Below are 15,276 nucleotides of genomic sequence, written 5' to 3'. Positions count from 1 at the left end.
GGGGGGGGGGGGGGGGAAGGAAGAGAGGAGGGATCGATAATGGGGAAAGTTTTTTTTTAAAAAAAAGGTTACAGGCAAATCAACTTCTTTTTATTTTTTCATTATAATAAATCAACAACATAGAAAACGGGACTCAATTGTTAAATTATACATCATACAATGCACAGGCGGATACTATATAGCACACTTAAGCAGAGCAGGAGATTCAAATCTCATGTAATTGGTATTGACTTGGGTACGACGAATTCCGCGGTCGCGACAATTGGAGCCGATAATGAACCATTCATATTGGAGAATGACGAGGGCAAACGAACTACACCATCGGTTGTTGCTTTTACTGAGCAAAGTAGCAACGGCAAAAGCAACAACAGTACTAGTGTCAGTTCTAAGCCTATTGGAGATGTAGCTAAACGGCAGGCATTGATTAACCCTCGGAATACGTTTTTTGCTACAAAACGGCTCATTGGTCGAAAATTCGAGGATCCTGAAGTCCAACGTGATATAGGAAATGTGCCATACAAGATTGTTCCCAACAGTCAAGGAGATGCAGTGGTGGAAACTTCTTGGGGCGAAAAAATTACACCACTGGAAATCGGAGGGTTAGTATTAGAAAAAATGAGACATATTGCAGAGAAGCAGTTGGGAGAAGGCCAAATTTCGAAAGCGGTGGTGACGGTTCCAGCGTATTTCAATGATAGTCAAAGACAAGCAACTAAAAACTCTGGGAAATTAGCCGGTTTAGAAGTGCTTCGTGTCATAAACGAGCCAACTGCAGCCGCATTGGCTTATGGATGCGACAAGTCGAGAAAAGAAGGCATCATTGCAGTTTTTGATTTTGGTGGTGGGACTTTTGATGTGTCCATCCTAGATATTGAGGATGGGATATTTGAAGTAAGAGCGACAAATGGTGACACACATTTAGGTGGTGAAGACTTGGACATAATATTGATGAGATACATTTTGGAGAAGTTTAAGCTGCAACACGGAATCGACTTGAGTCTGAACCAAGAAGCAGTGCAAAGAATACGGGATGCAGCAGAAACTGCAAAGATTGAATTGTCTACTAAGGACAAAACGGAAATCAAGCTCCCTTTTATTTTTGAAGATAAACATATTGATTTTGCTATAACTGAGCCGGAGCTCAACGAGATGAGCATGCTGCTCATCAACAAAGTCATTGATCCAGTGAAACGATGTATTAAAGATGCCGGGTTAAAGATCAAGGATATTGACGAGGTTTTGCTTGTGGGGGGTATGACGAGGATGCCATTGGTGAGACAAGTTGTATCAGAATTATTTGGTAAACCACCTAGTACTGCGGTGAATCCAGATGAGGCTGTTGCTTTAGGCGCTGCAATCCAGGGTGCAATCCTCTCGGGTCAGGTGAAAAACGTAGTGTTGTTGGATGTGACTCCATTGTCATTGGGAATTGAAACTTATGGTGGAATTTTTAGTCCACTCATTCCAAGAAATTCTGCAGTTCCTATCAAAAAGGAGCAAATGTTTTCGACGGCAGTAGATGGACAAACTGGAGTGGAATTGCGCGTTTATCAAGGTGAACGGACATTGGTCAAATACAACAAGGAGATTGGACATTTCAAGCTATCCAACATACCACCCGGCCCTAAGGGTACTCCTCAAATTGCGGTGGAGTTTGAGATTGATGCTGACGGAATCATCAATGTGAGTGCAACTGACAAAACACCCTATAGCAAAGATTCACCTCATTATGGTAAGCCAAACACTGTTTCTATTCAAGTTACCGAAGTTGGAATGAGCGAGTCTGAAGTGGAAAAGAAGCTCGAAGAGAGTAGACAAAACAAGTTGGATGACGAAAAGATGCGTAAATTATACGAGCATGCTTCACGAGCGGAGATCTTGTGCACTGATACAGAGATGGCATTGGTGCAATTTGGTGAGCAGATGGAGAGTGGCGAAGTTGATGCAATTAAAGTCGAAATATCAAGGGTCAGAGTAATGATTGATGACATAAGAAGTGGAAAACAGCTTCATAATCCACAGGTTCTCAACAATGAGTTGAACCAGATGCAAAAGACATGCATGGAAGCTATAAAGAATCTTGCTGCAAAACAGCAGCAACAAGAAGAGAAGTAGTGGTAGTAATTTTTGAAGTAGTAGAGGTAATGGTCGTTTCGGCTGTAGAATTCATACCGAAAGGAGTTAGGAAAATTAATTTCCAAAAGAGTTGATGTATATTGTATATAACTAAAAATTATTTATTCATCAGTCTCCATTCTATCTGCATCACCCTCTCTCGTCTCTCCCAGTGGTTGCTGCTGTTGCTGTTGTTGGGTTTCTACATTATCTTTCAGACCTTCTTCATCCTTATTATCCTCATTATTGTCATTTTCATTGTCATCGCCACTGCCACTTCCATCATTTCTATTACGGTCATTAGTCACTGAGTCCAATTTGTCCAACCACTGCTGCACATTTTCATCATCGTACAAGACAAAAGGCTGGTCCTTGCCCACAACGGAAACAGTGGTATTCTTGGAATTAAGTTCAACATCTTGACTCAAAGTATCCCTCAAGGCATTCAATCCATGTACAATCAACTGCTCAACACTTTCACTCTGCTTGATTTCCTCCAAGTTTCTTTCCAAATAAGTTCTAGCAGCTTGCGATCTAGCACCAATCGCAGCTCCGAAATATTCCAATACTGACCCCGATGGTTGAAACTCCAACAAGTGTGCACCAGTCTCGTCGTAGCCCGAAATCAATAATCCAACACCATATGGCCTCAGACCATAGCTTTGAGTGTTTTCTTGTGCCTTATCTGCAATTGACAATGCTGCTTTATAAGTCTGGATGGGGCGGTTGAAAATCATCTTGCATTGCATGGCTTGTTTCCGCAAATAATTTGAAAGCACACGAGCATCGGGGGCCAATCCTGCCAACGCAACACCCATATGGTCGTCAATCTTGATAATCTTTTTCTGGTAGGAACCCAACTCTTCAGCATTACGTTTCAATGCCACCAACACAACATGGTTTGCCGAGGTGAGACCAACGGCGGCGCTGCCTTGTTTGATAGCCTCGAGGGCATATTCAACTTGGAAGAGACGGCCCGTGGGAGAGTATGTAACAGAATCGTTATCGTAATTGTTTCTAAACATTGGTTTCGTTAAAGTGAGGAATGAATCGATAGTAAAGCAAAAGCAATATTCTTTCTTTCTTTTTTTTTTTTTTTGAAGATCGACTAGAGTTTTCGATTTATATTTTCTTGAATTAGAATCTAGTATTGGCGAAATTATGGGGAGTTGCCACAATCTCGAAAAATGTTGAACCCGCTACCAAATGCGAGTTTCGATGGCACCAAATCACTGTTTAAACACCATCACCATCAACTTCAAGGCACCTCGATACTGCTACACAATCACGGAAACAAACTTCAGTTTCGTTCAATTTAAACTGAGAATAAACGATACAAAAAGTTTAAGTATTCTTTTTTGTGAGCTGCTATCTCTGAAATGTTATAATATCTATCATAATACTGTATATGTTAAGTCACGAATTGACCTAGCAAAACCAAAAATAAGAACATAAAAAATAGAAAATAAAAATAAAAATAAAAATAAAAATAAAATTAAAAAAGACTACAAATAAAGAAGAAATATAAAATGTAAAGGAAATGTTAAAAGAACAGACAAAAACTTGTAAGCTCAAAAAATTGATAAAGAAAAACTTCTGGAGGAAGAAGATAAAAAAAAAAAAAAAAAGAAAACATATTAGGGAGCTAAACTACTTACTTGTGTTAAAGAAGATTCAAACCTCGAAGGATGTCACAATTAGGCATGGGCATGCTCTCGGCTTGTCTTAATTTCTCCATATCTGTTGAAAACCAACCCTGCGCATCCTCAATCATTTGGTCTTTTCGAATCTGTTCTCTAGAACATTTCGCCCGTTTATCATGTATAAAGATATTTTCCACTTTGGAATCGTAATTCCTCATTTGTCTTTTCGTCTTTTGCGAATTCTTCTTCACAAACTTTTCATTGACATAGAATGGGATGTTGTACCTTGGTGTTGTTCTCTCCACGTTAAACTCTCGTGTTTGAACAAACGAATATTCCGGATTAGTGTCGTCTGAAAAAAGTGCAGAAAGAATGGGTACAATCAAAACTAATAGTAAGGGCAAAAGACTTTTAAATGATTCAAATAGTGACTCAGGTTGTCGCGGCTGCCCATCTGCATGTTGTTGCTGCGTGCGAGCTCCTCCTCTGGCTCCAGACCTTCTTGTTGTTCGTCTCTGTCTCATGAATGGGTCTTGCCCACCAAATGATTGGAAAGTGAAACCATTACCGCCAAATGTAAACGCTGGACCACCTCCAAAAGCAGATCCGCCACCACCGCCACCTCCAAAAAACATGTTGAAAAGATCATCCTCAAATGGATGTCCATTAGCAGAAGCAAACCCTGTTCTTCCGCTGCTAAAGTGTGATGCTCCCGAGCCGAAACCACTACCAGCTCCTCCGGCCCCTCCTGCACTTGCCGCTGAGAAACGTGAGGTGGGGTCTGTACCTGTTTGGTCAAAGATTGCTTTCTTTTGTGGATCACTTAAAATCTCCCATGCCTTATTGAGCACTTTGAATGCTTCAGAGGAACGTGGATGTGGGTTTTTATCAGGATGGCATTTTATGGCTAGTTTTCTATACGACTTCTTAACTTCGGATTCAGATGACGTTTTTTTAACTTCCAAGATCTCATAGAACTGATGACTCTTGTATGAGAGCACTTTGAGGACCACAGCCTCTTGCTCTTTTGTATATGACATCGTATAGAGGCACAGCCTTGGTTCCTATGTCAGTGTGGATGCTAATTTAGGTGTTTGTATGTATATACGTTGAACAGCGTTCCCTATCTATGACTGTGCACGTGTGTGTATGTGTTTATGTGTGTATGTGTGTATGTGTGTGTATTTGCCTTGATGTGAGATTGGCTGAATATTAAGAAGAAGGGTGTTCAAGCGTCTATTGTAGATTGAGATTGACAAAATGATGGACAATATTAGCACGCTTGTCCAAGACAAAGGATGTCACATAGCAACGTTACTCAACGTAAGTGTGCGACTGCTGTGCACTAGGTTATCGCTACCTGCTCACTAGTACCAGCTATTCTATTTACAACCTAACTGGCTATATTCTGACTAAGTGATTTCGTAACTGTTCTTACCATGATCATGGTATGGTGTTTAAGTGTAAGAAGTAAATTGTCTCATACAATACTCAAGTGAAGGGAATTAGTAGAGTGGCCATTCTCTACCAATATTCACTGATTTGCGTTATACTTGTTGTGACCGTAAAATGTGTTATTTATCGATAATTCTATACAATTTGATAGAAGTCTAGAGTGCGACTTCTACCCACTATTTATATCCTTCTATACTAACTTAATTTGTTTGTTCTCTCATTACCCTGAATAATTGGTAATGACACTAATTTCTGTTTCACAGAAATGATGGCATAATGCGACTTACTTAAGTCGCTATGTGACATTCCTCCCCCCTCTACGAAGAAGGTAGGTGTAACTCTTGGATCTTTGAATCTCATTTTTTTTTTTTTTTTTTTTTTTTTTTTTTTTTTTTTTTTTTTTTTGTGTGAATTTAGCGTGTTCTGTACCCCCCTTCGAATTGAAATGATTGGATTGGTATATTTTGGGAAGTTCGTTGGGACGTTCCGAACACGTAAATTCATATTTGGGTACTCCTTAGTACGTAGGGTTTGAGCATTTCTCTTGTGTAGCACCTCAGAATCTTGATACCGCTTAAACTTTGCAAATGATAGATTCGGCTCAGTTTTCGCCAAACTTTGTATGGACCTGCCCATCGTTGGGCAAGTTTCCCTTGTGGGCCCTGATTCTTATCAGTTACTAACACTAGATCACCAACTTGTAGTATTGTCGTTGTATCATATCGTTCATCAAATTTGACTTTCTGACGTTCCCGTGCGTTGCGTTGAGTGTCGAGAGCGGATTCAATTTGGGTTGTCCTATGGTACAACTGGCGAAATCGGAATTTAAATAACTCATCCTCAGTGTAAGTAGTATGTTTTGGAGTAATGTCTAGGAAGGACCTCAAAGGACTGTGTCCCTCAAATCCATAGACTAAGTATTGGGGGGAAAACCCAGTCCTCTTCCGTACGGTAGTTCTATCCACCCAAAGTGCGGTCAGCAAGGCATGTTGGAAGTTAACTCGTGGGGGGAGCAGTTGCATAAACCGGATAATCCTTTTATGAGAGGCTTCAATCATACCATTTCCTTGTGGGTGGTAAGGTACGGAATAGGTGGCTTTGATACCGTGAATATCCAATAGTCTCCGGAGTATTCTGTTCGCAAATTCAGGCCCATTGTCAGTCTTCAACGTGTGAAATGAACCAACTCGCGCAATAAAGGCATCAAAAATGAAATCGGCAACCGCTTCAGCGGAAAGTTCAGGGAGAATACGAGCTTCAGCCCACGCCAGGAATTCATCTCTGGCAACAACTATCACGATGTTTCCAATCTTGACACAATCACATACAACAGTGTGAAAGAGGCCTGCGGGAAGGTGAAAGTAGAGTGGGTCTCTCTGTAATGTGGCAGGGCCTTGCTTTTGGCAGTGAAGACATGATGTGGTATATGCTTTTAACCTGCGGTACAAATTCGGGATAAAGGCGTGACAGTTTAATAGGTTGAAGCAGGCTTCTAAGCCTAAGTGACCTCGAGCATCATGGGTAAGTTGGAACAAATTTCGGACTTCGTTGGAGTTGGTTATCACCTTTCGAGTATAGGATCCGTCTTTTCCCCGTTTGTACAATTTACCGTCCTGTAAATAGAACTCTAAAGCCCGGTTAGTAAATCGTTTCAAATCTTTGGATTTCAGGAACGTAGTAGGGATCTCTAAGGTTTTGAGGTAATTTTGGATGTAATGAACATTAATACCTTTGTAGGAGTTATTGGCATTCGTGATTATGTTGACTGTGTTTACCTCGGCGAGGATAGTTGGGTCGAGGCTGTTCCTAAATAGGTTTCGTACCTCCTCAACCGCGTAATTTTCGGCTTGAAGGGAAGACAGGTGACAGCGGCTAAGGGCATCCGCTATGACATTCCTTTTCCCATCAATATGGATGATCATGTAATTGAAAGACCGGATATAATTCAACCACTTGTAAGTTCGGTTTACAAAATGTGAATTTTCCAAAGGCTTATCTAAAACTGTGACAAGTGCTTTGTTGTCGCAGTAGATGTAGAGGATATCTTTATACCCGACGAGTAATGGTTGAATAGCGTTCAAGGTTAAATAGATACTAAATAACTCTTTCTCATATATAGTGTAGTGTCTTTCGGACCCATGGAACTTTCCAGAATAGCACAGGACCATCCTGGTGACACCATGAGCATCTGTGTTTTGAAGTACACCACCCCAAGATTCAGTTGACGCATCAGTATGAATAGTGGTGATTTGTTTGTCATTGAATGGTTGTAGTACGGGGCAGCTTGTAAGTACTCTGATGATATGTTGGAAGTAGTTGATTGTTTGATCATCCCATTCGAGTAGGTGTTTGGGGTGTTCTTTGGCTTTCAGAATGAGGTCGTAGAGTGGAGCCGTCAACTCTGCAAACCCGACAATTAATTGTCTATAATAATTCACAAGACCAAGGAAACTCTCCATTTTCTTTTGTGTGGTAGGACGTGGGTAATTTGTTAACGCATCCACCTGTCCGCGTATGATTGTTTTACCTTCAGGTGTAATTCGATAACCGAGAAATTCACAATCCTCCACAGCGACTTTTAGCTTAGCTGGGTTGATTTTCAATCCAGCGTGAGCAAGGAGTTGAAGGACCTGATGCACTTTGTCAAGGTGTTCTTTCATCAGCGACTCCGATAGGTCTTCAACTGTTGGACCACAGATAGCAATATCATCAATAAAGCATATTACATCTTTGGCCACTGGTGATAATATTTTTTGTAGGATAGAGCTAAACTCGCTAACCAGATTAAGGTATCCTTGTGGTAACACTGCATACTTAAGCAATCCTAATGGGCTGTTGAAACTAGTCACATCGTTGGTTGTTGGGTCTAATGGAACTTGAAAATAAGCATTCTGAACGTCAATGAGTGTATTAAACAGTCTCCCACTCAATTCAGATGTCAATTCATCTGTAGATTGAGGGTGACCCCCCTCCAACTCAACATGTTTGTTAAGTTCTCGGAGATCAATCAACATTCTATGCCTTCCATCCTTTTTGGGGATAAGGAACCATGGATTTCGGTAAGCAGCACTACTATATTGGAGTTGTCCGTTCTTTAACATTTCGCTAAGGATCTCGACTGCTGCTGGCCTCTTTATACCTAACGGGATAGACTTACACCTCCAGAAGGCATTTTTATCTCTGAGTTTGATTTGTACCGGTGGATGAACTTCAGGCTTTAGGCGGCCAGGATGCCCACCTTTGACATAGAACACGTCAGTAACATCTGCACATTTTGAGATAAAGTAGCGCATTTCTTCAGCTGTAGCTTTGGAACCGTTAAAGGATGTGGTCAACAACTCTTCGAGTTGGTTTGCGGAGGTTGCTTCGTTGCATTGGATTTCAGGGTATTGGTTAACTTGGAAACTCTCTCTTCCGACTTGTTGAACTGGGAATTTCAAAACTTTACCGTCTACTTTGAACCTTAATTCTCGCTTGTCATCATTATTGAAGCCAATACTGAGTTTATGCTCATTTTGGAACGGGAGTCCTAATAATATCTGTCCAACAGGCGTAGCGTCGTGTACTAATAAATGTGCTGTGAGTGGGATAAAGTGAATGAATATATCAATAGCTACTCCTTTCTCCACTAGTACCTCATCTTTATTCACACCAATAATTCGTACCGCTGGCGATAGCTTTGACCATTTGACGTTCAATCCATCAAGGGTCTTTGGGTTAATCAAACTCACTTGCAGCGCCGTGTCATATTTAAGGGTGACATCCCGGTTCTGGATCTTCGCTGGGATGTAGATTTGGTCAGCGTCGTTTGTGTGTTCGTTAGGGTTAATGATTACGGTTTCATTGACTTCATATTTTGGAGCGTTCATGGGTCCCGCTCTGGCTACCAATATTCCTTTTGTCCTTTCGTGTATGTCTTTCCTATACTCTGGAGATATCCCAAGGAAATCTGCTAATGACATGGTCACTTGAATATTCTCAGTTGGCATCTTTTCAAAGAAAGTCTGTTTGTCTGGCATATCGAAACGGCTAGTCCTTTTTCTCCGAAGGAGTCTTATACTGGTATCATCACCTAACGTCTCATCTTGTTGATTCTCACTTTCATCTGTGAGTTTGTCTAGGGCATTAGGACTTAAATCTCCGGGTTCTAGATCGTGGGGACTTTCTAGATTATCGTTGTTGCGATCCTCTTCCTCATCTACGTCCATGATTTCAATCTTATTTGGCTCTTCCACCTCATTCCCGGCATCATCATTCAAGAATTGTAGCATCTCTTCTTCAGGCAGTATGGTACCTTCTTGCGCTAAGTTGTTCAATTCTTTATCCATTGCCGAAGGTGTAGTTTGAAACTTTTGTTCAGATAACGGAGGTTCTGTATAAGTGTAGTCTGGGTCTGTGGAAATGTCATCTTCAGTGAGATGTTGATTAACAAAAGGGGTAAGATTATTTGTAAGTTCAGGGTTTGTGGAATCCGGAGCATTTGATGATTGTTTGGGACTGGTATCGTCTTCACTGGTTGTTGATCGTTGGGCCTTCATATTATCTTTAATAACTTGGCTTCTTCTTTGAGTAGTTTGGGGTTTTGGAATTGTCGATTTGGGAGTAGTTAATCTTTTTCCCGCTTTCGTCTGACTTCTAGTTTGCACTGCATTAACTTCAGCGCTAGATGATTGGTCGACTGGAGTTTTCAGCGGTTGTAGTTTACTTATCGTCTTAATTTCCGCCCTCACGGTGCCTCGCTTGTTGAGTGAATAGGTCTGGGTATTTCTTTACCATAAATTCATTCTCTCCAACTTTCAATTCATTATCGTCAACTGTGTAGATTCGTCCATCCTTTATTTTGATCATTCCTCGTTTAGCAGCGTTTTGTGCTCGGAAGCAAACCTCAGTCTTATGATTTGTTCGTCCACAGACTAGGCAGGGTTCTTTTTGTTTGTTTTGTGATTTGGATTCATTTTGTCGTGAATTTATCAAAGTCATCTTCGCCGTATATGTAGTGTTTATAGCGTCCCAGATATCCACATATGATAAATTCATTTCCATGGCAATTAAATGGTCGTGACTATTTACCTTGATCGAGGTAAGGTAATGTCTGACATCTTCTCCATTAATCCATATTTCCTTTATTTCGGCATCGTCGTCGTATCTTTGTACTTTAATTCTGCTGCTCATATATGTAATTATCTGGTCCATAACTCCCCCGAGTTTATTGAATAGGGTTTTGAATAATCGAATCCAAGTCAATGCGGGTAAGTCACCAATTTCATTGTTTTCCAAGTAGTTGTCAATTTCGGTCTGAACTATGATCATCACACTTTTAGGGTCCACATTTGGTTTGATGACCCTGTTTACTTCTCCGATGATATCAACGTAATGCTCTTCTGATGCTTTCTTTCCCCACTCTTCTAGAATACGATGGTACTTGATTGGTTTATGCTGTTCGTTTCCTTTTCTTTTAGTGGCAGCTTTGACAATGTCCAACAATGTTTCATTTTTGACCAGTTGTGCTACAGCAATAACTTCTTCTCTGAGTAAGTAATCAGGAATAAAATAAGTATGTTTATACCAAATCAACTTCCTTAACCAAAAGAAGAATCCATCAAAGTCTTTAGAAGTGGGTGAAGGAAATTTCTGGGCATCATAACGTTTTATAGCTAATTCATCTTGATGTGTTCTGATAAGTTTGGTTGACAATTCATTGTAGTGAGCAATAAATACTTTCTCGACGTTGGGGTCGGGTCTTCTAATGTAAGGAATATCTTCAATTCTTTCATTATCGATGAATCTCTTCCTGTAGTCGTTTATCTTCTGACACGTTGCTTCATATCCTTTTATCATGACTTCAACTGGTCCACCCCCTTGGGCGTACGAAACTCCATCGTATATAGCCAGAGGTTGGAATAACATATTGGTTGTTTCTTTGTCTTTAAAGGAATGGGCAGACAGGAAGGATTCACTAAGGTGATTCTTTTGGGTGGACGGGGTCGATTGGGCTTGATCACCAATGTGACCATCGTCCACTCTTGGTTTGTTTGACAGGTCATGTAACTTTTCTGTCAAGTCAGCGACTAACATTGTTAATCTGTTAACAGTTGCTCTCAAATCTGCATTCTCACTGTTAACTTTAGCTAAGGTAGTGGCTACATTTTGGTTGCTGATAGTGTCGTCTGTTTTCTCCTCAATGGGTTTATCCTTCTGGACTCCCCCTTTTGATGTAACGTGGTTCTCCTCGATTCCACTATCATCCTCTGATGAGTTACTAATCTCAGACGTGGCGGATGAGTTAACATTATCCAAGGTAGGTGCGTTTAAAACTGCGTTGGGTTGAGCGGTATGGTTAGGATCCGCGTGATGTATGTCTGAGTAAGGCATTTGTTGGCTTGTTAATAACGTTGATGTCTCGTGATGGGTGTGTGGTTTATTTGTACGTTTCCGGTTATGTAGTATGACCGGCTCGTCAAACCTTTCTTCGGGGACTTAAGGTATTATTTATACATTTGTCCACTTGACTTTGTGTGATACAAATATATCCTTGGTATATGATGATCACTGGGCGGTGTGTTAAATCACATCTGATTCCCAAATGGTAATGCTTCACAATATCCTCATATCCATGGGTAGTGTACATGTACAAGGTCTAATCTTCAATGGTTGTGTTTTAGTGTAGGATTCTAAGGTCAAACGCCTTAAGGAGCACTTCCTCCCATAGGTTGTTTTAGTGTAGGATTCTAAGTTCAAACGCCTTAAGGAGCACTTCCTCCCGAGTTGGTTTAGTGTAGGATTTTAAGTTCAAACGCCTTAAGGAGCACTTCCTCCCGAGTTGGTTTAGTGTAGGATTCTAAGTTCTAAATGCCTTAAGGAGCACTTCCTCCCAAGTTGGTTTAGTGTAGGATTCTAAGTTCTAATGCCTTAAGGAGCACTTCCTCCCGAGTTGGTTTAGTGTAGGATTCTAAGTTCTAATGCCTTAAGGAGCACTTCCTCCCGAGTTGGTTTAGTGTAGGATTCTAAGTTCTAATGCCTTAAGGAGCACTTCCTCCCGAGTTGGTTTAGTGTAGGATTCTAAGTTCTAATGCCTTAAGGAGCACTTCCTCCCGAGTTGGTTTAGTGTAGGATTTTAAGTTCAAACGCCTTAAGGAGCACTTCCTCCCAAGTTGGTTTAGTGTAGGATTTTAAGTTCAAACGCCTTAAGGAGCACTTCCTCCCTCTATTCTAGGTAGTGAGACTTTCGCGACAGTGACACACCTAGTTCGACAAATTATTTCAAACTCTATGACACCAGTCAGTATGAATCACAAGTTGCAGTACCAAAGGTCTGCAACAAGTGCAGGAATGGTCGAAGTTCCTGCTAGGGACCACCAAAATGTCACATAGCAACGTTACTCAACGTAAGTGTGCGACTGCTGTGCACTAGGTTATCGCTACCTGCTCACTAGTACCAGCTATTCTATTTACAACCTAACTGGCTATATTCTGACTAAGTGATTTCGTAACTGTTCTTACCATGATCATGGTATGGTGTTTAAGTGTAAGAAGTAAATTGTCTCATACAATACTCAAGTGAAGGGAATTAGTAGAGTGGCCATTCTCTACCAATATTCACTGATTTGCGTTATACTTGTTGTGACCGTAAAATGTGTTATTTATCGATAATTCTATACAATTTGATAGAAGTCTAGAGTGCGACTTCTACCCACTATTTATATCCTTCTATACTAACTTAATTTGTTTGTTCTCTCATTACCCTGAATAATTGGTAATGACACTAATTTCTGTTTCACAGAAATGATGGCATAATGCGACTTACTTAAGTCGCTATGTGACAAAGGAGGAAAAAAAAAAAGTGGATTGAAGAAATCGAAATTTCGCGCAATACACCAAACACATTTTTTGGCATCTAAATTCTGAGCTTTTTTTCAACCTATTTTTATTTTCTTAATATATGTACATTTCTTTTTAAACTTTTCACTTTCGTGACTTTTTCGCCTTTCTCTACAATTTATAGTAGATTTTTCACAATCCCTATCCTACATAATTGAGTTACTTTTTTTACCATCAGGCCAAATTCAATATAGTTGATGCATTATTTATATCTAGTTGATTATCTACAATAATAAACAGAACAGAAAAGTTGAAAATAAGACACAACAAGACACAATAAGACACAAGAATCTATATACTGTATACTGAGCGTCCTCAACTGTTAAGTGTATCCCAAAAATTTGTACAATGTCTTTGTGAAATCAGGTGGATTATCGAGGTATAAATGATGACCGGCATTCTTGATGATGTCAAACTGTGCAAGCTTGCCTCCTCCGTGTTTCACAGACAATTCGTTGATTTCCTTCACTGTTTCTTCTCCAGCCACTTCATTCATCCAATCCTTATCTCCATACATCCACAACGTGGGTAATTTCATTTCAACAAATCTTTGAGGCACACGATCAATCAATGGTAGTTTGGCCAATGCACCAACTGCTAAAACACGTGTAATGGCATACTCACCTGACCCTGCACCGTTAAACACTCTATATATATAATCATGCATGTTTTGAAAGTTCTCTTTGTTTTGAAAATATGTGTGAGCAAATCTATGAGTAGTCCAACGCGAAATCATCTTGCTCTTTACTGGGCCAGCATTACGAACTATGGAGAAAGGTGAATAGTTGTGCTGCCACATGTAGTTGAACAATTTTCTTCTTCTTGATGGCACAGGAACCTGCGAATCAGTTTCCTCGACATTGTGTCTTGGTGAGGAGTTTGAAGACGATGACTCTTTTTTCAGGCCATGCACAATGTCTTCTTGATTAGCATCAAGCTCTTCTTCAATAGAAATTTGCGGTACTGTTGTCTTGTCATCGAGTAAGGAAAACTTGCTTCTCTCTACTCCCACAGGACTAACGAGAACCAATTTGTCAAGGACATTTTGTTGCTGATCCTTATGATTATTGTATTTCATTGCGTATGCACAGCTCAAGTATCCTCCAAATGAATGGCCAACAAGGACAAATTTGTCAATCCCTCGTTTCTTTCTCCATGACTCGATCGAATCAATAAACCAATCCTCTACCTTATATATATCTTCCTTAGTATCGGATGGAAACAGTGGAAATTTGGGTCTGGAACTCAATCCAAATCCAAGCATATCAATTGCATGGATCTTGACTCCCGGCACGCGACTTAACAATTCAAAGTTATCAATGAACAAACCTAATGATGCTGCATATCCATGGATTAGGACAATTTCTTTGCATGGAGACGACGATGCAGCAGATTTGGCGTTGGTATCTTTTGACTTGTTCTGGATGTAAAATTCGTGTATATAATTGCCATTGCCAATATCGGTATCAATAATGGATGTAACAACATTTTCTTTGAATTTGATCTGGTTCAAAAGACGCGACTCGACTTTTGCATCGGTGTAGTTGGAACTGAAGCTATGTTTAAACCAATCATTCCAACTTTCCTTCCATGAGTAAGACGGAGTTACTCGACCATCATTGAATTCGTTGACTTTTGTACGAGAACTCATCTTTGATTGTGATGAATTTGTCGCGGCAGTAGCACTGGTTTCTGTACTCACCCTGTTAGTGTTTGTGCTGTGTATTGATGCTGCCGCTGCTATTGCTGCTCCAGATGATGATGATGATGATGTTGATGATGATGCGCCTTCAAGTGAAGATGATAATCCTTCGGAAGCAACCATGGTCGCAAAGAATCGATATCCACTGCGACGAAAGATTGTACTAGTCACGATAAAGTGTTCACCAACGAATCAAAGCAAAGAAAAAAAAAAGAAAAAATAAAACAAACAACAAGATTGGTTCGAAGGTAATTGGTGGAAGCTAAAATAGGATTTGCTTAACCTTGAGAAAATCGTTTAATCAGTGGCAAACAATATACAGCCAAAGATAACAAATTGGAGGCCAAAAGAGAAAGGACAAAAGAAAAAAAAAAAGAAAAAAAAAATTGATTTATCTAGCGGAGATAAAATATCCGACGGAAAGAAAAGAAGAAGAAAAAAAGAAGAAAAAAAAAGAGAGGAGGAAGAAAAGTAAAAAAGACG

At 40.1% G+C, this 15,276-nt stretch overlaps 5 protein-coding genes across 5 annotated transcripts; 1 reads left to right on the top strand and 4 right to left on the bottom strand. All coding sequences in view use genetic code 12, as the record gives it.

Moving 5' to 3' along the window:
* Window positions 1-159: 159 nt before the first annotated feature.
* Window positions 160-2,115, top strand: PVL30_005177 (uncharacterized protein; the record flags this gene model as incomplete). The annotated part of the gene is made up of 1 exon (XM_001523573.2): window positions 160-2,115. One exon carries the CDS (start codon window positions 160-162, stop codon window positions 2,113-2,115), a length of 1,956 nt encoding a protein of 651 aa, XP_001523623.2.
* A 122-nt stretch (window positions 2,116-2,237) lies between these two features.
* On the bottom strand, window positions 2,238-3,140 carry PRE5 (Proteasome subunit alpha type-6; the record flags this gene model as incomplete). The annotated part of the gene is made up of 1 exon (XM_001523572.1): window positions 2,238-3,140. The coding sequence occupies one exon, from the start codon at window positions 3,138-3,140 to the stop codon at window positions 2,238-2,240; it is 903 nt and encodes a 300-aa protein (XP_001523622.2).
* Window positions 3,141-3,778: 638 nt separating this feature from the next.
* HLJ1 (Chaperone protein dnaJ) lies at window positions 3,779-4,798 on the bottom strand (the record flags this gene model as incomplete). Its single annotated transcript, XM_001523571.2, has 1 exon — window positions 3,779-4,798. The coding sequence occupies one exon, from the start codon at window positions 4,796-4,798 to the stop codon at window positions 3,779-3,781; it is 1,020 nt and encodes a 339-aa protein (XP_001523621.1).
* A 5,128-nt stretch (window positions 4,799-9,926) lies between these two features.
* Window positions 9,927-11,585, bottom strand: PVL30_005174 (uncharacterized protein; the record flags this gene model as incomplete). Its single annotated transcript, XM_061119666.1, has 1 exon — window positions 9,927-11,585. The coding sequence occupies one exon, from the start codon at window positions 11,583-11,585 to the stop codon at window positions 9,927-9,929; it is 1,659 nt and encodes a 552-aa protein (XP_060975649.1).
* A 1,828-nt stretch (window positions 11,586-13,413) lies between these two features.
* On the bottom strand, window positions 13,414-14,916 carry PVL30_005173 (uncharacterized protein; the record flags this gene model as incomplete). The annotated part of the gene is made up of 1 exon (XM_001523570.2): window positions 13,414-14,916. One exon carries the CDS (start codon window positions 14,914-14,916, stop codon window positions 13,414-13,416), a length of 1,503 nt encoding a protein of 500 aa, XP_001523620.2.
* Between the last annotated feature and the right edge of the window lie 360 nt (window positions 14,917-15,276).

Source organism: Lodderomyces elongisporus, chromosome 7, assembly GCF_030384665.1.
Source record: "Lodderomyces elongisporus chromosome 7, complete sequence".
Lineage (NCBI taxonomy): Eukaryota > Fungi > Ascomycota > Pichiomycetes > Serinales > Debaryomycetaceae > Lodderomyces > Lodderomyces elongisporus.
The sequence above is the reverse complement of the archived record's forward strand: the minus strand, read 5'-3'. Positions and strand labels throughout refer to the sequence as shown.